Source organism: Triturus cristatus, chromosome 9, assembly GCF_964204655.1.
Source record: "Triturus cristatus chromosome 9, aTriCri1.1, whole genome shotgun sequence".
Taxonomy (NCBI): domain Eukaryota; kingdom Metazoa; phylum Chordata; class Amphibia; order Caudata; family Salamandridae; genus Triturus; species Triturus cristatus.
This window is the reverse complement of record NC_140592.1, coordinates 821697880-821721925: the sequence shown is the minus strand read 5'-3', so window position 1 is coordinate 821721925 and position 24046 is coordinate 821697880. Positions and strand designations below refer to the sequence as shown.

The window sequence follows — 24046 nt, the reverse complement described above, 5'->3', positions numbered from 1 at the left end:
TCTGCCCACCGTAACAGGCAGTGTGACGACCGGAGTCTGAGCGGCGCCGGAAGGAAGGTGGCGAGTGTCTCCGTGCCTCCTCCATCTACAAGGCACCATTGGTCGCCCAAACGCTACCCGAACGCAGTGCACGAAGCGGCGCCCAGTGCATGCAGTGCGCGTGAGAGCAAGAAGGCCGTCACCCTGAAGCACACCCACCCGGCGATGGAGGTAACCATGTCTGTTTTCGCTGTGGGAAGCCTGCGCCTAAGTCTTTGCCAGCAAGTCGCGAGCCGCCCAGCCCATGTGCGCTGCCCCTACTGTGCCCCCTACCTTTCGCAAGCGACCAGCATGGTCCGGAAGTAGACACGGGGCCGCAAGCTCTCGTTACCAGCAGGCGCCTGAATCCAGTGGCACAGATCAGCTCCCAGCGCCAAAGCAGCCTTGACAAGCACCCGCCAGGCTGACACCTCCTGCTGCGGCCCCGCGAGAGTGAGTGCGATACAACGCTGAACACAAGCCAAGCAGACGGCGGCACTCCCTACCTGTCGGTGAGCTTCTCTACTCCGTACAACCTCCAGGCCCCATCAAGGGTTTTCTTCCTGCCGCCAGACAAGTGGCTGCAGCGCCACCTGGTGGCCACAGCGCCACATTGCTCCTGGAATCGGGAAGGACGGGCACACGCACTAGCCGGTAGCAGCAGGAGGAGGGGGACACCTGGTGTCTTAACTTCCTTTTTCAGCGCCAGCAGAGGGATAGAGCACCGTCCGAAACCGCCGCTGCAGCCAGCAAAGAGGAGAAGCCTGCAGTGTCCAGAAGGAACTGCTGGGCTCTGAGACTGAAGCACAGCACCGCCACCTAGCGACCACGAGTGGTACTGCAGCTGCATTAACCAGGCACGGAAGGGAGAAACAGCCTGCAATGCGAAGCCAATAGCGATAACTTCATCATGGCAGCAGGGAGATCCAAGCCCATGCACCCACAGAGTCGCTGCAGTCAGGAAAACCCCAGCCTGGGGACAAGGCTGAACCAGGCTAAGCTGTAAGGAATGCCTCAGACCCCACACAAGGGTAGGGTGCAGCTCACTCCACCCTAGCACCAAGTGCACCACTCAGTGTTCTCAGCTCCCGCACTGTGGCCATGGACAGTCACTGCACTGGCTCCCCCCAGCACCCACGACCTGAAGCAATCAGGGCAAGCCACCGCGACAGACGCAGTGCCACCTGGTAGCCCCCCAGTCACAACGCGCTGAAGGACAGACATACTGCCTGGTCAGAGCAGTCAGCCAGCAGTGCCCTGCGACTGTCAGCCTGAGCAGCACCAGAGACTGGAGGAGAGGCCTTGACACCCCACTACCCTGCCAGAAGCCGCAGGATCAGCGAGAGGAGTTTGCAAAGTGATCCTTGCAAGAGGTCTGCACCGCCACGTCCGAAGAGCGGCCCAGCACGCCGACTGCCCACCACGACCGACGTCAGCAGACCAGCGACAAGGAGCACTGCACCCTACAAGCGAAAGCAGCAAGGAAACCCATCAAGGATCTGCAAATACCCATCACAGCAGGAGCGCTACTGTGGACTCTACGCTGCCGCGAGCCACGAGCAGGTAGAACAGACTGCAACGTCTCAGAGGAGCTGTCCCCCCCCTCGATAGCACTAGAAACGAAGGATGCAGAACACGCACAACAGGTTCCACCAGGAAGACTGCCTGCTCACGCCCAGCTGATGTGACAGACTGCACTAGGCACAGCAAGACGGGCCCTCCAAGAAGAAAGCCCATGAAGTGGCCCTCGGCACCCTGCAAGTGAGCCCAGCAAGGACACCTTCGAAGACAGTAAAGTCTCCAGGTAGCCGCCACACTCAAGAGCCCCAAGTTGCCTCCAGCTGCACCAGCGCAAACCAGCGTCACATAGGCAAAAGCACTGCCTGCCACCTCTGCAAGGTGCAGTGAGAGACTGACAAACCCCGCAAACAGCTACAAGAGACTCAGAGCTACACACGGACAGCCACCACTAGCAAGAATGGACGACCAGCTAAGACAGCGACGTCTCCAGGGAACTGCCCCCAGCAACAGCGTGAGAAAGACTGGTGCAGAGCGCGCACCACGCACGTGGCTGCCCAACGCCACCGCCGGTAAAGAGGTCGCATCACCTGCTCCTACCGGTGAACAGGCACAACCGCAAGCTACAACACAGGCACGCAAGTTGCCAGCAGAGAACGCCGAAGGCGAAGACGGATCGCACGTGGTCCGAAGAGCGCAGATGACCACACCAGCGAATCCGACAACACGGGCAGGCGCCCGGGAGATAGAAGCATCTCCGCAACGAAATACAGCTGAGCGCAGCACAGAGAGCGACCATGTCCCCACTGCACCAGCGAAGCCCCGCAGAGGGCCGAAAAACAGTACAGGGTCCTCCTCCACACAGCCTCAAGATGGAGTCGGCGGTGACCCACGGCAGGCAAGGAAGGAGTCGCACCCGCATCTCCGCAACGAAATACAGCTGAGCGCAGCACAGAGAGCGACCATGTCCCCACTGCACCAGCGAAGCCCCGCAGAGGGCCGAAAAACAGTACAGGGTCCTCCTCCACACAGCCTCAAGATGGAGTCGGCGGTGACCCACGGCAGGCAAGGAAGGAGTCGCACCCGCAGCGGCCCGAAAGCGTCACAGTGTCCGTGACACAGTGTCCTCCTCAACACAGCCCCAAGATGGAGTCGGCGGTGACCCACGACAGGCAAGGAAGGAGTCGCACACTCCACGTGGCGGCCGCCACAGCAACAGGCGCTCCAACGCCAGCGACACGTGACTGGACGTCACGTCGCCCAGCAAGCAAGGAGCGCGCCGGAGCGAAGGCATAAGCCGGCGCCCGAACAGCGCCGCCTCGAGGTCCAAGCACAACGCCTCGAAGAAAGAAGAGTGACAGCCCTGTCACCCTGGAAAACCGGAAGACACAGGTAGACTGAATAGACCGGAAAAAGGAGAAGACCGGGGACTCACAGCAAGCCAAGAACTCACCCTGACACATCTGACAGCCACCAAGGCGGACCACCGTCCCTGGACACAGCCTCACAAGAGAACCGAACGTAAGCCGCAGCAGTCGCAAACCGCGTATCTCCACAACGCGTCTTCAGGTGAACGGCCACTCCCCAAGCGTCGGCTGTCTAAGTCAAGGGGCATCCCTGCCCCTGTCCGCAGATGCCATGGGTGAAGATGTGCCCTGAGTGTCCGTCCTCACACCGCCTCAAGATGGAGTCGGCAGTGGCCCCCAAGCCAGGCAAGAGAGGATCAACACACTCTACGTGTTAAACCGCCATGGACACTCAACATCAGCAAGGCGGAGGTACGTGGCTGCCCAGGTCCATCCTAACATCCGAACCCTCCCAGCAAGTCACCAACACCTGTCATTCCGATCACCACATAGCTGGTAGCCATCACCACGCCAGTCATCAGCACATGCGTCAAACACCACTTCCCGAGTACCGATGGACTGGAGTCCGAAACCGTTGCCACACAAGCCGACTAAAGGGAACCAGCAACCACCTGTGAACTGGGCCTACACCGGAACCGTGGCAGCGAGTGCAAGTCTTGACCAACAATCATCCACCCGTGAGGGTTGTGCGTGCGACCAAGCAACGGCTCCTCGGCAGTCCTGCAGCTGCCACCAGATGGCACCCAAGCAGCGGCTCCGGTGCAGCCTTCCTATAGTCCCGCAGCAACCCCGATGACGGGCCTCCCCAGGCGGGAGAGCGAGAAGAGACATTGCCCCACCGACAGGGCACCGGTCACAGCCAAGTAGTTCCACAGGGACAGACGGTCCAGCAACACCTCCGTGAACTCTCACGTTAGACTTCATCCATGGTCATGACGCAGCCCACCAAAAGAACTGTTAGATCTCACCACAGACCATCACGGACGTCAGCCAAGAGGGAGCCATGCAAGACATGCCACTGTCAGCGAACGGACGGCATGCAAAGGACGTCTCCAAGCCAGCAGTGTCCTGAGTCCTTCAGGTTAAAGTACGGGTGTCTGCGGAGAAGGTCCTGATGCTAGCCAAGTTCACCAGCCCATGTCTGATGTCCTGCCACCTGACTCGAGAGCCGGATGGACCCTGTGGTATTTAACTAACCGTTTGTTCTTCCCCACAGGTTGGACTGACACTTTTATTTGTCCTTCAATAAAGTTGGGGAGGAATGTAGTGTCCTGCGAGACACATTCTAGTGGTTCGCAGGAAGCTGTAATCCCAGCCACTCCCTCGAGGGCTGGACACACTGCACCCGACACCCATCCATCACGGGTGTCACGAGTGACGTGGCCCCGCTAATAAAAAGGCCCGGGTGCACGTGCTCGTGGCCAGTTACTGTACCATAGACCCTGGTGTCCGTCTCTCACTTCTTAGCATAATGTGGGCCTGAGGCCCGACGTTACAGTGACTGCCTATAAAGGATGGGTCTGGCTCCGGGAATCCTGGCAGACAGGCAGCTGTGCGGGCCTCGTACATACACGGGGCAGCTGCGGGGCCAGCTGTCGTTGGCTGTGAATCATAAGGCAATGGAGGCCGCAAATAGACCTGGGGGGGTAATCTAATACCTGGCGGCTTTCGGGTCCTTTTTTACTGCAGGGCCTCTTTCCTTAAGAGTGAAATAAACAGCGCCGTGAGGGAAAATGTTGAGAAATGGACGCTTTAGTGGAGAAATATATTGCTTTTCTTTTTAGGCTCTTCGGGCCTGCGTGCCAGAACCTTTTATTTCCACCAAGGGCTCCATTAAAGCGGGATTTTGCCGAATGGGAATAACGATACGTGCACGGAACTGGTGCTGGTTACCCCTCTTTAGTACAGTAAAGTGAATTCTATGGCCATTAACGCTCTTGTAATCGAATTAATGGGCGAGGATGATTTCCCGTTCGGCTGCTTGAAGGCGAGCAGTAAGCACGGAACATGTGGCTGGCTGTCAGCTGCCAAATGCACTGAAAACCCGTTATGCGACACTGAAACGTCGCAAGAACCCAACGAGGGGGAGGCAGGTAAAAATAGAGCGGGAAATCAGCCGCAAGGCAAATGAGATGCACGTGTGGCCTGTTTTATTTACCATTCGCAATGTTCGTTATCATTTGGAAATTCAATTGTGGTGACGTTGCATCTGGCACGGACTATCTTTTGTAATGTGTGTTTATTTGTTATTTTTTTATTTTGTTACACGCTCTATTAAATGGTCCGCTGGTAGCAGCGGGAACTTGGTATGTACACATGAAACAGCTTTGCAACAGCAGGAACTTGGACTGTACAAATGACAGCTTCGCCCTCGGTCGATGGAAGTCCATGGTGCAGGGCAGTTTGAGAGTCAGTAGATTATGTGAGCGATAGCGTGTACTGTACTTTCCTAGTTTGGTACAAATGCAAACAGATATAACATTTAGGGCCTCCGTACGAGTGGGACAATACATTCTTATACATACAGTAACCCCGTTACTACATATACCAGAATGGTGTATTTTATGATAGATATCTGTATGTTAAAGCTGCTAGTATTTATCAGAGGCAAAATGCCTGGTATTTACTGGACCATGCAGCTTTTGGTGTGAACTCCTCAAAATCTGCAAACCTTGTTTGAGTCCGGGTCAGATGTGATACAAGGCCTTCAGAACATTCCACATGAAGATGGTGATAAAGTGGAGGCGGACAATTTGCCCCTCTCCCTCTCCCACTATACAGTATTCAGTTAGACCTTCACAATTCTAACCTGAGATGGAAATGCATTCCCCACTGGAGCCCCTTACTGAAGAAAGCTCCTTTTTGTGGTGGCTGTGCAAAGTCGACAAAGGTGTTCAAACTACAGTTGCAGACTGCGGAAGCAAATGTGAGTTTGGTTAGATATATCTTGCAACCAGGCCCTTTACCGTCAAAGCTTCCTTGTCCTATAAAGAAGCCCTGACAGAAGCTTTGATGCCAGCATGGTCAAAACCATATTCAGGGTTGTCAGTGAGCTGCCCTATTGCGAGGCACCATAGACCAGTTCCAGGGATCTGGCTTTTTTGGCACAGCTCCCCCGCTAGATAGCATTTTAGTTCAGGCTTTGGCACAGAAGAGGAACCAAAATCCTTTCCTATAATCTAAGCGTATTAACATGCTTGGTAAGAGGTTTTTATTCTCTTGTCAGTTTGGAGTTTAGATTCCTGCTGTCTGCCTCTTGGGGAGATACTCATGTCCTCTGGAATATCATGGGATTTTGCCCGTCCTCCCTGAGGAGTCCCAAAATACATTCTTTCAGACAGTCCACGATTGGTCCAACCCGTACCAAAGGCAATTTACTAGCCAGTCTGGAGACTAGAGACTGCGTTGGCCGTGAAGGGGAACTATTGGCAATTTGATGTCATGCCTGTATGTGTGCCACAGGCTTTTCCAGGGACATGCAGACCTTTCTTCTGGATATGGCGTTTGACAGCTCAAGGCTGTTTGGGGAGAAAGCAGATTTATCACTGGAGCGATTGAGAGATAGCCGTTATATAGGCTCACGTTTAGGCTTACTTCTCCAGCTCACACGTTTCACCCAAAATACTGGCAGTTTACAGGTTAGTCGCATGGTCTAACTTACCTTCAGAGTCCGCCATCTAAACCTGTTGAACTGCCTGCTCAGCACTTTTGTGGCTCTAATGGCCGAGTAGTGGGAGAAACTGTGGCTACCAACATGAGTAGTCTTCCTCTTCAGCTGCTGTGACAGCCTACAAGCCACACCTGTTCCCCCTCTGATGGTCAGCTGCACCTGGTAGGTGGCAGAATACTTTTTGTGTTCTTGGTTGGTGTACAGTTACCTTATACTTGTGGGTCCTGCAGGTTGTGCGATGAGGTTATGTCCTTCCTTTTCTGTCCACCCCACCTCCTATGCCTCCATCATTGCCAAAGAGGCTCAGTCATTACTAGCCCAAGGGCCAATAAAGCGAGTTCTGAGACCGAGAGTGCCAAAATCCAACCTTCAGCCAGTGCAGAGTGTTCCCTTTATAGTAGTTGTCAGTGATGTATGAAGCCTTGCAACTTCCACAGTGAGTCAGGGACATTTAGCGCATTATCCTGATGCTTCAGGCTTATTCCTTTGTTCCGACACAGATAGTCCAGAAGCTTCATGGTCTCTTGCATCCTGCTAGTGCCTCATGTCCAATAGTACATGTGGTCTCTGCAGTGGAATCTTTGCTTCCATGGGGCCTAGAACTGGAGAGGTCCCTCGAGCACTATCAATTTTGCAGGCTAGGGGGACCAGGACCTTCAGTGGTGGCTGAAGGATGCCAAGATGTTATACTGTAAGTTGTTTTCCTTGCTCCATCTGGAGCGGATAGTGGTGACGGGTTCATCATCTCTGGGTTGGGAAGCTTGTCCAGGTCTTGATGAACAATTCAACTGCCATGTGGTACCACAACAAGAAGGGTTGTGTAGGATCAAAGGTATTGTGCCAGGAAGCTATGAGTTTCTGGTTGTGGCCGGAACTATAGTGTTATCCTTGATGAGTCAAACATGGGGTAGAGTCCCTCAGTGCAAGAGCAGATTAACTCAGTATGTGTCACAGGGAAACAGCCTTACATCTTGGCTCAAACTACGCTGTGCCCTAACTACGCTGTCCGAACAACAAATGCATCTTCACAATGCATTCCTTTACCACGCAACTTGTTACAGCAAGGAAACCATTGTTGGACTGATGTTGGACTTCAAGTCCAACGCTTTTCCTACTGTAGCGCAGACTGGAGTTGAAATAGTAAATTATACGATTCCAAAGTCCAGCGCTTTCCCTAAGGCATGTCGTTGTGATGACTTGCCTGGTAAAGGAATGTGTTGTAAGGATACATTTGTGGTTCAAACTGCGTTAAGGCAGGCGTGGTAAATGCCTGCGTGGTTCCGACATACAACTGGTATCACCTGGGCACTACAACCAGAGGTTGCTCAAGGTATCTTTGCCCAGCTGGGCTTGCCTTGGTTTGATATTTTCGTCACGACATACAACACTCACGCCTTTTAGTTTCTACCTCGAGGTTTGCTGGAGACTCATTTAACCTTCAATGGGATACCGGTTTACTGCAAGCACTTCCCTCTCTGCCGTTACTATAATTAATGGTAATTGAATCGCACCCAAAATGGGTGAAGAGTTATATTTTTAAGGTGAAGACAGTTTCATGGATCGTCTCTCTTGAGTCGAACGGTCTTCGAAGGTGGAGGACGCCATTAAAAAACAAAACCTTAAATAGCTTGTGAAACTCCTACAAGTAAATCTGTTCTATTTTTATCAGTCTTTTTACCTTGCCATTTTTCTTTTCATTTTCCTTACAATATTTTTATTTTCCAGAATTATGTTGTGAAACACTGTCATTTTTTCCTGCGATCTCATTTATCAAAACTACTTTTAAAATCAAACTTTCTTTCTTTTTATTTTAGGTTCTAGAAGATAATGACTATGGCCGTGCAGTGGATTGGTGGGGTTTAGGAGTGGTTATGTACGAAATGATGTGCGGACGGCTCCCTTTCTACAATCAAGACCACGAGAAGCTTTTTGAACTTATCCTGATGGAAGAGATCAGGTTTCCTCGAACTTTGTCCCCAGAAGCAAAATCTCTCCTGTCAGGCTTGCTCAAGAAGGATCCTAAGCAGAGGTGATAATTATTTAAATAATGACAACATTCTTTTATATGTACAAGTGGCACAGTGTTATGTCAGTATTATTCACAGTGTCGTCTTAATTGTGTTCTTGCATGATTTGTTTGGCTTCAACGCCTTACTCCAGGCTTCTCAAACAAGTAGCTCATGAGCTACTGGTAGCACTCCAGCTGTCTGTAAGCAGGTACAGCTGGCACAGGTAAGAGTGGTGTGGCAGGGTGGCATGGGGTGTAGTCGACAGGATAGGTAAAATTAAAAAAATAAAACCACTTACCTTGCGCACGCCGCATTGCCGAGGCGGCTATGCGGCGAGCGCAAGGTAAGTGGTTTTTTGTTTGTTTTACCTGTCCCGTCGTCTGTCGACTCCCTTCGCCCCTCCACTCTTACCTGTGCGGGCCGCGCCGGTCTGTAAGTAGCTTTCCTGTGTGCAGTCCTAGATATTAAATTGTAAGCCTTTGCTTGGCTGAATTAATACATTTATACCAAAATTGAAAAGTGTTTATTCCAAATGGAAATGGGCTATTTCAGAACTCATAAGATGATGTTTGGGAAAAAAAAATTGCTACATTTCCAAATTATTTTTAAAGTCGATTGATAAATCATGTGGCGTTGCGGAAGTTGCTGCTTCCAACCGTGCCTGATGCACAGGGGTGCAAAGAAGCTTGTACGTTTTTCTGAGCCAATAAAGACGTTTTCGAGGCTTAATGAGTTGTTTTGAATATTATTGAAAAATATTTATTTTCTTCTCCCGTTTCCCTTTAACGGTGGTTTTGCCGGTGTCTGCTTAATTGTTTCTTTAAACTCTTAGGGGTCTATTACGATGGCGGGCGGACAACGCAACGGCTAAAGGGACTGCCTGCCATAGATGCGGCGGTCCCGCCATTCAAATCCGGATGCTCCCGCCACACTGGCGGGCGCATCCCGCATTGTGTACATTACGGTGGGCGGTGCTTAAGCAGCACCCGCCGCAATGTACAAAATGCATGTAGTGCATTTGCATGCACAACATGGCAAGCACGGCGCGGTGCCTGCCACCTTGTGCATGCAAATGCAGGGGGTACCATAGGTACCCCCCATGTGCACCCCCCACCACTGCGGGCACCCCTACAGGAAGGACCGCATGCCTTTCCATGGCGGCAACGCCGCCATGGTGAGGCTGTCCTCTGCATGCATCATAATATGGATGGCAGTGTCTTGCAGACACCGTCACCATATAATGCCCCTTTTCCACCCGGTCGACTCATCGACGGGCGGAAAAGCGGCAGACAGTCTTCCCGTCCGCCGCGGACCCCCCAGCCATCCTAATATCGCAGGGGGTCATTCTGGCATGGATGGCGGGCGGATCGCCCCCGCCGAGCCGGATGTGGCTTCCGGCGGGGGCGATCCACCCGCCATCCTAATCGGCCCCTTAGTGTGTTCCACCTTTCCCGTTGCTGTATGCTTTAGGTTTACATGATTCTGCACAACTCTGTCTGTTGTAAATGAATAGCATTCACCAATATTTCATTGACTCTTCTGCATCTAATGTGTTGCCTATCGTTGGTTTCTCTTATGAATGCCGGACATTTGTTTAGTGTCAGTAAACAGCAGGTGGCAGCCAGAAAGAAAGCGTATCATACACAATTGAAGTGTGCTTTTCTGTTTGGGTCATCTAATTAAATTGATGGTATAGATATACACAATTATTAAAAATATTTAACTGTTTACTTAGTATTTTGCAATTGAAATTGCATTTTGAAATATTTTTGGTTTAAATGTTAAAGCTATCCGTAGCACATGAACGTGTTAAAAGAATTCAAACAAGGCCTATAGTCCCAATACTAAAATTAAATGTCACAAATTGTTGTCCTTCCTTCTGACTGTATCTGCCCACACTGGCCTTTACATATTTTTCTGTTTCATACTGCTGTAAACAACTCTTGTTATTGTTAACAGAACTCTGTTTATTGATGCAAACCTGAGTAACTCCATCCAGGATACAAACCACAAAGATTCATGGGTTCATTAAGTGTGATATCCATAAATGGAAGCATTCCGTGGCTTATACTCATTCATGTAGCGAACATACCAAAAACCAGCCATCATCTGCTATCAGCACGCTGGTAGCACCTGTCTTTTATCTCAAGATGTTATCCAACCAGGGTACAACCTCATTGTGTGAGATTTAAATATGGACTACGAGTGAGCTCCCGAAACAAAACCGCTGAAATGGAGAAAACACATTAAAAAATAATAAGATATCAAGCCCAGCCCCCAGGGTAGACCCCACACTTCTAATGACATTAGAATTTGACTCCTTCCCACCAAATGCACTAACTAGTAACCGGCTCAAGTGCATAGATCTTTGGAGTCCCAGCTAGAACGAGGTCTGACCCCCCGCAGAAAGGTAAATGTTTGGGGTCGTTGCAATCTGGTGCCCTCTTGTGGTGGCATCAGGCAGCTGCATTCTGTTGCCTTAATGTAGCACAGGCTGTAACATTGGAAGTGGAATATCCTAAGCATTCTGCCTGTTATGCCTGTTATATCAACAGTTCCGTCTACCAGATATCACTTTCCTTAACTGAGGACCTCTTTTGGGAATTACCCATCACTTCTTATTCTTTCAGTGAGGTTGAAAACCTTCTTTGGCTGCACCCCATATGATGAACACAATTCTTCCTTTCTGATCCCATGCCTGCCGTGACACAGTGCTACATTCATTGTATTGTGTTTCAGACCATCCCCTCTTGGAAGACATCGCAGTTCTAACTTAGACTCTAGTCTAAGATGCTAGCTTATACCCACGATGCATCAAATGATACTTTATCGCATGTGTAGTCTACTAATTCTCTCTAGGGAAGATTCATGCACATTACCAGATCAATGGGTGTGACTGCATTGGTCTCCGGCCAGCAATGAGTGTAGTGAACCGATTGCTAAACTGCTCTGATTAAACCGACAAATAAATACTAGTGCCTCAAACCCACAAAATGCTTCTTACTAAACAGGTAATCTGTCATCGGAACAGTATGAATGATTGTTACGAGGTGGGTATCATTAATGTGATTGTACATTTTGTTGTACACTTATATTTATTTCCATATACATTTTTCATAATGTTGCACTTAAAATAATAAAAATTCAAGACATTGTGACTAATTTAACGTTTCAAAGCAAGCTTCTAAAACTTTCTTTGGCATGTTTTTTTAACAGGTTAGGTGGTGGTCCTGACGATGCTAAAGAGATCATGCAGCATAAATTCTTTGAAGGCATTATCTGGCAAGATGTGTACGAGAGAAAGGTACCTGTTTGTTTTCATTCCTTTGTCATAATGAATATTCACGTCACATCACAAGACCAATTTCTAGGCTAGTTTTTAGTTCTGCAAATAATTTAACAATACAATTGTCGTGCAATTTTAACAGCTACACTCAGAATGCTTTTGTTTATTATATGGAACCTAGTATGACGGAGTCACATAACTATAGGTATGGTGTTTTTTAAATTACTCTCTGCTTTTGTAGTGTTTGAATAATCCATAACAACTTAGATGTATCACATCTTGTACAAAAAGCAAACGGCACTCTTGAACAACCATTGACAAAGTCAATAGCTCATGCTTATGCGTGCAAACACATTCACAAATGGTGTTTGAATGCGTTGTTAGAACATTAAATTCAGACTGATTTTGCCAGTTCCTTCTACTTGCATATCTAGTAACAGTTAGGGACGCCTGCATCCTGTGCAGAATGCAGGAGTCCCTTACTTTTACTCCACCTACATCCACTGCCTTCTTTTTTTGCTATCAGAGGCCCAGACATTAAAGATAACCCCCTGGGAACTGGGACCACTGAATAGCTTTTAACCTTTCACTTTCACATCACCTTCACTGCACACTCAGTAAAATACCTGCTCCGCTGTAATACAGGCGTTGAAGCACACCCGGGACACATTCGGTGTCACTGGGTGGGCCCGACAATGAAGCATGCCACCAACTAGGTTGGTGGGTGAGGGCTTCATAAGGAAACTAATTGTTTCTCCCCGCTTCTACCCATACAGTCCTGAGTCCTGTATCACATACTAATAGGCGAGACCTCTCTTGATTACATATCAAACCATGCCTTGACAGTTGAAAGCAGATGTTGGTGACGGACTCTCACAAGGTGTCTCTAGTTTTTGGGCTTTGGGTACAACTCTAAGTGGTGTCATGGATATGACCTCATGCACCGAAGGCAAATAAGGACCATGAAGTGAAGCCGTATGTGGCCGATCATCGAAAAAAGTCATGGACCTTGTGTTAGTCCCGCTCCAAATTGAGGGCTCTGACCCATTCGCATTCTCGAGGCCAATCCCGACTGGTCTTCTCAGTCAAAGTCATCCAGTAAGTCAAAGTTAAAGAGGGAACACAAGATTGTGAAGTGGAACTTTACCCCATCCCACCCCTCCCTGTCTAAAGGGAAGTTAGAAAGGTGTCAAGCTGCCACTCATTCTTGCTCGCGATTTCCAACTGAGGAGCTGATCTCACAGTGGATCCCATTGCACCTGAGTTCTGCAGGCCATCGCTGATGCCGTACCCGGTCGGGTTCTTTAAGGATGCTATGCTGCTTATTTTTGGCGCTCTTCTGATTCCCTCTGGTGCGCGTTCTTGCCTCAAGGATCCACAGCAGCCGCCAGTTGGGTTACTTCCGGCAGATCCATCCTCTGCGCCGTCTGAGACCCGGGTATCTGTCTCGGATTCTGCACCAACTACAGTGCAGACACACTTGCACCAATATCTGCACTGGTCCCTCTTTCATCGACACTGCTCAGAAGTCACAGATGCAGGAGGAGTATCTGCTGCTGACTGCGGTCTCTGCCCCTGAGCTCAATCGGTCTCCTCCCCAACCGAGTTCCCGCTCCGACTCCACTTACTTGCACCCGGTTCCTGTACAGCCTGATTGAGACAATATCCTCCTACTACCACAGTGCCGTCTTCAGAAACTCTATCACCTTTTTGGTTCCAATTCTGACAAGAGTTTGCTACCGCTCAAAGATGGCAATGGGGAGGATTTACCCCCACATTTTGGAGATGACCGTTTACACATGGTTTTACAGGATGCAATTGGGCTCGATACTTCCTCTGATACAGAGTTGATTTCCCCCTCCCCCTTGGGCCACCAATGGAAGAGAGGGCTTCTTTCGGTGTAGTCATCAGAGACTGCTGAAGTCCTGGACCTACAACTACCTTCTTTTGAGGTTAAGACAAACATCCTTGCTGCAGATCGGCAACTGAATTTTCCTTTCCGGGCTCAAGCCCTTCCTCCCAATGAAGCCTAAACGGACACTGTACTGGGCACTTGGTCGAAGTGCGGCTCTTGTCTACTGATGAAGGCGCAGTAGGCCAGGCACCACAGACCAGCACCCAGTGACTGTGATTTTCTTACACAGCATCCTACTCCAGAGTGTTTGGTGGTCCAGGCTTCCACCAGGAAGGTGAATCCTAATTCATGTTCCCCCATACTCCGTGCCCCGCCAGAGAGTCGAAATGGATTGAGGCATTTGGGAAACAAACGTTCTCTTCAACCAACCTAGCCCTGAGTCCGTCACCACAGGTTACATGCACACCCTCTGAGACATGGCCACGACATCTTGGCAGCAGTCCTCCTTGGCTCAAACCATTCAAGTTGGTCCGGGTGCAGCCAGCCATGTGATTTGGGCTGGGCTGAATCTGTAGATTGTTTGGGGTGAGCAGTCGGCACTAGTGTAGTGCTTTGTCGCCATGTTTTTGTGGAGATGTGCAGGCATCCATTATGGATATGCCTTTGATAGATCTTGCCTATTGGGTGAAAAAGCAGATTTTTTTCCTAGAACGCTTCAAGCAAAGCCAGGCCATGGGAGATTGTTGGGTCTTTTCGACCTATATGTGTTGTACAGTGCAGCCGTCATGCAAATTCGGAAATAAAACTTTTCTCCTACTTTGTGTCTCAAGAAAATGTATTGTTTTGGTGCTAAGTCCCTTCTACAAAAGTCAGTAGGTAGGGCTTGGCGTCAGAAACTGGGTGGTAGCTTTGGAAAGCCGATGCACCACCCATGGGATGACCTCTTGATACAAAGTAGCGCATAGCGCCACTTTGTGTGAATGTAATGCAACTGTGCTGTGCAAACTAAGTTTTGCGCTGGTAAGTAAATCCCAAATCAACACTTTATTCCGGTTTCCGTCACTTTTTGTGACTTTGCACTGGCGCAAAGTGTTGATAAATTTGGCGCACCATTTCTGTCTGAGTCTGCATCGCCATTTGGAGTGTTACGTTGAATCCTAATATTTTGCAGGAAGTTGGACGAGCGCACTAAGAGAGCGCTCAGCGGAGAATTTATATTGCTTGATAATTATGAAGCAACCCTGACATCTACTGGACATTCCGAGAAGCACTTTATCTGCTTGGCCGAGCCCTAAATTGCACCTGTTGTCCCTGATCTGGCAGAAAAGGAAACAATGGAGAGAAAACAAATAAACAAAACTGACAATTGTGCAGATCACCGTTTACCACTTAATAATTTATCTGATTAATATCTAATTGCCTGCGTGCTCTGCAGTCTCCTTAAAACATACAGTGGAGTGACAACTTGTATGATCAATATAGCACCATCAATTGAAATCCTTAGGACCCTTTTGTAAGTGTCCTACTGGTACACGTAGCATATACTTGCCTAGAATGTGGGGATGTCGTGAAAATAGCCACCTTAGTTAATGCATGATTTTCTCATCGACGTACTGAAACACCCATACAAACACCCATACGTCATCCATTTGCAATCAATAAAAATATTATTTTGTCCTCTCCATGGTGGTACTGGATATAAAACCAAAACCGTGCCTCGCCACGGTCTTAATATTTTAATTCATGTCAGATTACTGCCGGATTTCATTGGGAATGTTCCAGTATTGAAAGAGTTAAAACAAAGGTACATTGCATTTCACCTAACATGCCACAGGACGCGGCAATTTTATAATGGGCTGGTAGTTTAAGTGTAGGGCTGCCTTCCTTTACCAGTTTCTTGCCACGCTTTGATGTCAGCTTCAACTAAAGATTAAAAAAACTATAAATAACAGAAATGCTCCACAAGAAATAAAAGCAAGGGTGAGAAGAAATCTAGCCAATCAAGCTATACATCGTTCCTCTTATCACCAATACCATCCCATGTGAAGTTAATACCTTGCATCTTCCACACAACACGGATTATTAACATGCTATAAACTAAACACACTAGATCTATCGTGCTACAGTGAGTAGTTTAAAATAAGCACCCAATGTAATAATCACTTGAAATAACCTTGTGTTGCTCCACTGGGATGTGATTGGAGGTAGCTGTGTGTGTGATGTTGACTTTAACCTCAGAGGCTGTCTGGCCTGTCTATATCATGTTAAATCATGTTATACATTTCTACATTTTATCTTTTTCTTTATTTGTTTCTCCAGCTTGTAGCACCATTTAAGCCTCAGGTTACATCTGAGATAGATACTAGGTATTTTGATGAAGAATTCACAGCACAGATGATCACAATCACTCCACCAGACCAAGGTATGTAGCCCATTAGCATTCAGTGAAACATTTTACCTTGTGCATGTTTTGTTATTCAGTGTGTACGACTAAGCAATGGCGCAGAGTGTAACATGTTATTGATTACCGTTGTTGAGTATGGGGAGGGGCCTTAACTCATAAGAGTGGAAGTCTCTTGTGGGTAATGAGGCCCCTCCCACCCTCAACAGTGGTAATGAAAAAAGCATTTTACATTCTGCACTTCTACATATATGGTTTATGCCGGGAGGTTTTCCTGTGGAATTATGTTTTTCAAAAGGGTATTAAACCAAATCAAGGATGCAAGGGTTTAAATTGATACAATGAGGTAAAATCGCCTTGAATAGACTTTGTGACTATTCAGAGAGTTGTTTCCCTGAGCAAAGTCAATGAAAAATGCAATCTGTGAGGCAATAAACAGTGTTTTGGACAGGTTCGTTACTCTGAACTGTGTTAATAAACTGTAATTATTATAAGGGATAAAATACCCCTGCCATATATTCTAAAGTTATTGCAAGTCACTGAGGAGTTACTTAACCGTATAGAGGAATAAGGGTGAGTCCTTTATATGGTGTGGAACTCAGAGGTCCAAAAGTCTACAGAGTACAGCAATGATACCTATGAATCACAGCACTCCTTAAAAACACAAAACTTAGAAAAAAAATGTGCAGTTCTCCCTAAACTGCTGGAAAATATATAGTACTCAACTATAAATAAGGCCTAATTCAGAACACCACGAAACTTTGCCGAAAACTACATGGCCGCCGTTTATGTTTTGTAAAGATCCATTAGTCAATCAGATACTACCTTCTTATCGGCATGTACCACAAAGCTACTGCAGTATACCACGGCACAATATATTACTAAGTATTTTAACACTTGTAACTTTGACACACTATTTACACCTACTACCAAAAATGAGCACTTATACTTTCTAATCTATATTCCTGGCAAATTACACTACATCTGTTCACCCACTTTCACGCTAGGTCTGGTTCAAGTTCCACACTCCACTCTACTCCATGCTATTACACTCAACCACACTCCACTCTACACCACTACACTCTAAATCACTCCACTGTATGCTATTACATTCTACGGCACTCCATTCTATAGCACTGCAGAGTAGGCTACTACGCTGTACACCCCTCCACTATACACTGCTCGACTCTATGCAACTCCACTTTACGACACTACACTCTACCCAGTTCTACTGTATGCCACTCCACTCTATGCTATTTTAATATACTCCACAACACTTTACTGTACGGGATTACACTATACATCACTCCACTCTTCTCTACTACGGTCTACGCTATTCCACTGTACATCACTCCACTCTAAGTCACTCCACTGTACGCTACTACGCTCAATGTTCTTCCTCTCTGCTGTACACTACTCCTCTGAATCCTACTCCATTGTATGCCACTACAGTCTACTCTATGCTGATCTACGCCACTCCAGTCCATTCTACGACACTCCACTGTATAACCCACTACTGTATGCTATTCCATTCTATACTGTTCCACTGTACGCAACTCCACTCTACAATATTCCACTCTGACACTCCATTCTACATCACTCCAGTATATGCAATTCCACTCTAAACCACTACACTGTACCTCACCCCACTCCACTCTAGACCATTCGATTCTACGCAACTCTTCTGTACGCTAGTCCATACTATGCAACTACCCTCTACACCACTCCACGCTATCGTACTCCACTGTACACTATTCTGCTGTACCCCACTCCAGTTTATTCCACACCATGCCACTCTACTGTCCGCTATTACACTGTACGCAACTAAAATCCACGCCACTCAACCCTATACCATTGCACTGTACCCCACGCTAATCCACTATTCCACAATACGCAACTACACTCTACACCGCTACACTTTACGCTATTCCACTGTGTGCCACTCCACTCCATCCAACTCCACTCTGTGCTTTTCCACTCTATGCCACTTTTCTCTGCACCACTACACTGTACGCCAATCCATTGTACCCTAATCTATTGTATGCCACTCCGCTCTATGCCAGTCCACTCTATGCAATTTCACTGTATGGCACTCCACTGTACACTAGTACACACTATGCCCCTCCAGTTTACGCCACTTCATGCTATTCCACTCTACTACACTCCACCCTACGGTATTCCACCTCCACTCTACACCACTCCATGCTGCCCTATTCCTCTGTATGCCACTCCACTCTACGCCAATCCACTGTCCACTATTTCACTGACTGGCACTCCATTGAATGCATGCTACTACACTGTACACCACTCCAGATTACAACACTCCAATCCACCCCACTCCACTTTATTGTATTGTATTGTACACCACTCCACTCTAAACCACTAGACGCTACGCTATTCCACCCCATTTTACACCACATCAGAGTATGCCACCCCATTATACGCTATTCCAGTGCATGTCACTAACCTCTCCGGCACTCCACTCTATGCCACTCCACTCTGTCCTATTCCACTGATTGCTACTCCACTGTACTCCTCTACAGTGAACGCTATTCCACTCTACAGCACTCCACTCAACCCAATTACACAGTGTGCCACTATACTCTACCCTCAATGCACTCTACACTACCCCACTCTATGCCACTGCACTCTATGCCACTTCACTCTTCACCATTCCAGTCTACTCCACTCCACTGTGCGTCCCTTTACTCTACGCTAATCCACTGTTTGCCACGCCACTCTACACCTCTCCACTGTATGTCAATACACTAAACGCTATTCCAATGTACACTACTCCATTCTACTCAACTGTGTACCGCTCGGCGGCAACTTACTCTCTGCCCCAATACTCTACGCCACTCTAATGTACGCCACTTCACTCCACTCTACACTATTAAATAGTACGAAACTACACTCTACCCCACTTCACTCTACAACACCACTCTACGTTATTCCACTCTACGCGCGTGCAACCTATGCCACTCCACTCTACCCCACTCCACTGTATGCTAATCTACTGTATCCCAATCCACTCAACTTTGCCACATCACTATACGCCACATCACCATATGCCACTCCACTGTGCCCTAATCCACTTTTACCACTCCACTATATGCTACCCCAGTCTATGCCACTCCAAACCATTCCACTCTATGCCATTCCGCTCTATGCCACTCCATTTAACGCCACTTTAGTCTACGCCACTACAATCTATGCTGCTCCACTTTATGGAACCCCAGTGTATGCCACTTCACTCAAAGCTGTTACACTGTACGTCATTCCACTGTATCCTATTCCTCTGTATCCTATTCCACTGTACCCCAGTCCAGTGTACACCACTTCAGATTATTTTAACTCTCACCTCCATACATATTGTGTTGAACTCAGTAGCCACACTACATTAACTATAACTCACCAATCTAACATGCACTGTGTTCTCACGTATAATGTGATTGGCGGTGTTATAAGTTTTATTGTAAATGGTGTTATTTTAGATAGTATAACTAATATAAGAGTCTGAGCAGTGCTTGGAGAAGGCATGAGTTATAATCCCCATACATGAATTGTATTATCAAGAGGAGTGGGGCCCCCTCCCCCAGTGTTCTTAGGCCACTTCCCCTAGAGCCAGAGGTCAGTCCCTCGGTGCCCACCCAGGGTACCTCCAGACTACTAGTTGGGGGCTGAAAAGGCCCCCGACGGCTTACCGCAAACTGCAGGAACCAGCATTGCTTCCGCCCAGAGGGAGTAGCTGTTTATGCTTCCTCCCTTCTGGCTGGAGCAATGTCAGTTTCGGGAAACAGAAGTCTGCTCCCACCCTGCAGGAGCATTTTTAAATCTCCCTATACTCTCGCCCGGCTGGAGATTTAAAAATGCTGCCACCAGGTGGGAGTAAACCTATGTTTCCCAGCCCGCACTGTTGTGGGCAGGGAAACTTCTCTGTCCAGGGGTGGGCTCCCCAGGACAAAGGAATTGAGGCAGCCCCAGGGGATAAGGGCCCGGGACCTTTTAAGACTTGTGGGGGAGGGGGGGGCTACCCTGCTGCCCCTTCCTCTTTGACATAACACACGGCCCGGGATATTTTGTCCCCTGAAGCAATGAAAAATTGGAACCTTGTTCAATTTGGTCCCCGGGCTAAGGACCCTGGAGCCCATGAAGAACTGAGGATGGGTGGCGTGCAGCCTTTTTGTTGAAATCGACCCCAGGGGATGTTGTCTCCAGGGCCTTTTAAGGCTCTGGGAGGGGGAATGTGGCCTCCCCCCCTGTGTTGTAAATTCCGCCCTGGAGGATGGGCTTCCCGGGGCCTAATAAGGCAGCGAGCCTGCTCCCCTAAATTAATGAACCTGGCCCCAGGGGATGGGGTGCCTGGGGCTCAAAATGGGCTTGGGGGAGGGTGCTCCACTCATGCTCCCCTCTACAACTTATTTATAAACCGCCATTTTCTTTTTTTTGTTTGCTTTGATCCCACGGTAGTCCTGTGGGATTGTTTAAAAAAACGCCAGATTTTCTTTATTTTTGGTCCACAGGGCCTAGGAGCAAGGTATTCCTACCTTGCCCCCTTATTTATTTTTTTTAATTCAACTCAGGAAATGGGAGTAATTCCCCAAGCCCTGTAATAGCTGCCAGAAGTTTTTTTCTTCATGTTCGTGGTAGCCAATCTGAGGGCTGGACCCCGCTGGAGCTTGTCTCCAGTCGAAGCCAATTGGCCCAAGGGGAGAAAAAAGCTCCCGGAGCCAATCAGAACATTCTTTTAAAAAAAAAAGTATTAGGTTTGAGGGTCTCTTGCGCGTAAAGTGGTGCAGAGTAGAGACGTGAGATTACAAACATCACTACAGTTTTCCAGGACGTTTTCATTGCATGTTTGGCCCATAAATGCCCAATACTTGAGGGAGCAAGAAGGCCCCTTCAATTTTAAGGTACGGTGGAAGGAAGGTTTATGGGGTCATAGGACCACCTCCAGATATTATTGTTCTCTTGGTTGTGAGAAGGGTGGAGAGCCACCACCCATCCCATCGGGAGATGGTGGCTTTGCCCATTCCCTGCAATGTGGTGCACTGCTGGTCTAATGTTATATAGCAGTTAGCCATTCCAGAAGGGGCGTATTTGCTGCATTGCTGAATGAATACATTATTTTAAGGTCATAATGTGTTGTGCTGCAGTGTAGGTATTCACACCATTAATAATCTAGTTTGTGTACCACTTTAATTAGGTAGCTTTCTGTGCTGTTGAATAAGAGATATTATGAGCATCATTAAAACTACTAAACATCCATTTATCACTTTTGAAGTTGCCTTTCTTCATGGGACTGTTATTTCACAGATGGTGAATTGGAAAGTGTCTCGTGTGAGAAGGCAACGTTAAGGCTCCTGTCCTATTATGCAGTAGCCTACCTATAATGCATAATTTGTCTGCAAAGTTGTTGCAAAACTCTACACTGTTTATATTAAAGTAGGAACGTATGATGCGGTGTTTCGTGCTCAAGTCGCTGTTGTTTTTATTTGCAGATGACAGTTTGGAGTTTGTAGACAACGAGAGAAGACCTCATTTTCCTCAATTTTCCTACTCTGCCAGCGGAACATCCTAATATTTTTCAACCATTATTTTTCATTCAAGAAAAGAGACAGCATTTTTGAGGACCTTGATTGAATGCGCACTGTAGAATATGTTCTATGGTCTCTGAACTACAAACCATGTTTGTACAACAATTTAAAAAGTGTTTGCAAGAAGCCAGAAAGTATGTATGCCCACATGACTCCTACAATTTTGTAAAATGACACCCATTCATTCAAAAATGAGAAATACTGCTCTTTGTGCTAAATGAATAAACACATTTTTAAGAATGAAATGGTTAACTTAACAAATGAAGAACTTCATGTCATCAAGAATAAGAAATCTGGAAAGACAAACCCTACTATATCTTCCTCACGCCTTCATTAATTTATTTCATGCAATTCATTACCTTAACATGAAGTCAACATTGTGGGCAATTAGATTTTAGTTAGTGCAATACTGCAGAGTGAACAAGTCTTGGATAATTGTAGAAGTCAAAGTCACTTTGCATTGCAACTGTATAACAGTGGAGTGTCCGTGTACACCAGGAAGCCAACCGCAGGAACAGATTAATAACCTCAGTGAGGTAACGCAACATGCAGAAATTATTATTTTATGATGAATTTTGCTGCAGGACATTGCATATCAGGTCAAATCAAAGTCAGTGAAGTCGCGCAAATTGCACACAGTTTGCACCTGCATAATTGGCTGTGATATTGCCTTAACTCACCACTTGTTTAACGTGATATTGCAACTGATGTAACATTGTACAATGGTCTTCCAGACCATGAATGCAAGATTGTGTTTGATTTTTTTTCAAACAGGCATCCTACTATTGTAGAGTACCTCTCATATTAAATGTTAGGTTCAACATTCTTACCTTGGAAACACTTAACATTCAAGTTCTCACTTGAGCGTGAACAAGAAACATTCCATTTAAGGGAATAGCTGTAATGATGGGAGTAAATGTTTCAATGTGTTTTAACGCATGTAATGAATTAGATCTTGTAGTGTTTTTCATTAGAAATAAACGTAATACCACATTAAAACTCTATTGGATTTTTAGAACAAAGTAAATTAGAATGAAGCTGGTCCCCATTGTAATTTCAATGGTTATTTTGTTACTGGGGGGCAGACACACTAAGTTTAAGTGTCCCCTAAATGCACTGATTTAGTGACCAGGACTTTGCAAAGCTGAAATGCCAGACCCCCTTCCTTTTTTTCCAGAAGAATGACTGAGTTAGATACTGAATTTATTTAGGCGATTTCCTTTTTTGCTACAGTTTGAAAATACAATCTGATATTTCTCTTTTTTTGCACGAAAATAAGAGTATGAAATATCAAATTGCAGGCTTTGTTCTGAAAATCTACTGCTCTATTGCCACTGCTTTACAGGCATCAAGTTTGAGGTGCACATTTACTTTCAGAAAAAGTGACAGACATATCAATGACTCCTGATAACGCAGCAGTGTCCGAATATAATCCGCGAATGCCTGATCCTTGCCAGATTTTCAAAATAACCAATGACTATGTAAATGTTTTATCATTTACATTCTTTACATGTACATTTATGTATTGTGAATATCTTGAAAGTCTGTCATGGATCTAGCCCTTGGCACCCAAGCGGGAAACCCCTTTGGCAGAGGATCTTAACACAGTTCACACATGCTATTGTGAAAGGTGATCTTTTTATCTGTTCTAATCCTTGTGACAAGGTTCCCTTCTTTGTTGTATTATGTCTCCTTAAATAGTTTTTTTACTTTTTATTTTTATTTGGAGAAAGCAACCTGGAGCCTCCTGTTTTTCTTGACAGTCTTTTTTTTTATTCATATAAAGTGGTCACACCATTAAGCAAATGCACCTATTCTGCTGTAGAATGCATCCCTTTAGAACGCTTTTTTTACTATACAATAATGAAATGTATTGCCGTTTAATTAGCTTTTTTATTTTTCTGTGGAGGACCACCACAGCATCTCCTACACTTCCCAAGAAAATAAATGGGAAACTTTAGCACACAGTTCATTCCATATTGTTTTTTTTTACATGATGTTCACTTATAATATTTTTACTTGTATGATATGACACAATTCCTCCCAAGACGACACCCAAAATAAAGATGGTTTTAACAATGGAGGTTTTTAATGACTTTCAATTCTTTTTGCTGTTAGCCACATATTGTATTCTATTTATCATAAGTATGTTGTAGTCTCGCTTCTGAAAAAGAACTGAGCACACTTAACTGTGCTGAAAATCATTATTGAAAAAGTTTTGGGGTAAAAAGATTCTTCAAATAATTGATTCGATACATTATCACAGCCGATAATGGTTGTTTTTCTTGAGGATTTGGAAGACTTATTTTTACTACCATAAATAAA

General features: G+C 46.7%; 1 protein-coding gene across 3 annotated transcripts in view; it reads left to right on the top strand.

Moving 5' to 3' along the window:
* The window catches only part of AKT1 (AKT serine/threonine kinase 1), a 445992-nt gene extending 422190 nt beyond the window's left edge, over nt 1–23802 (top strand). For all 3 annotated transcript variants that reach the window (XM_085626243.1, XM_085626242.1, XM_085626244.1), the window contains exons 11-14: nt 8388–8602; nt 11799–11886; nt 16043–16145; nt 21626–23802. In XM_085626243.1, coding sequence (XP_085482369.1) covers nt 8388–8602; nt 11799–11886; nt 16043–16145; nt 21626–21705 — 486 coding nt within the window. In that variant the 3' untranslated portion in view covers nt 21706–23802. The remainder of the gene's footprint in view (nt 1–8387; nt 8603–11798; nt 11887–16042; nt 16146–21625) is intronic.
* Nucleotides 23803–24046: the final 244 nt, after the last annotated feature.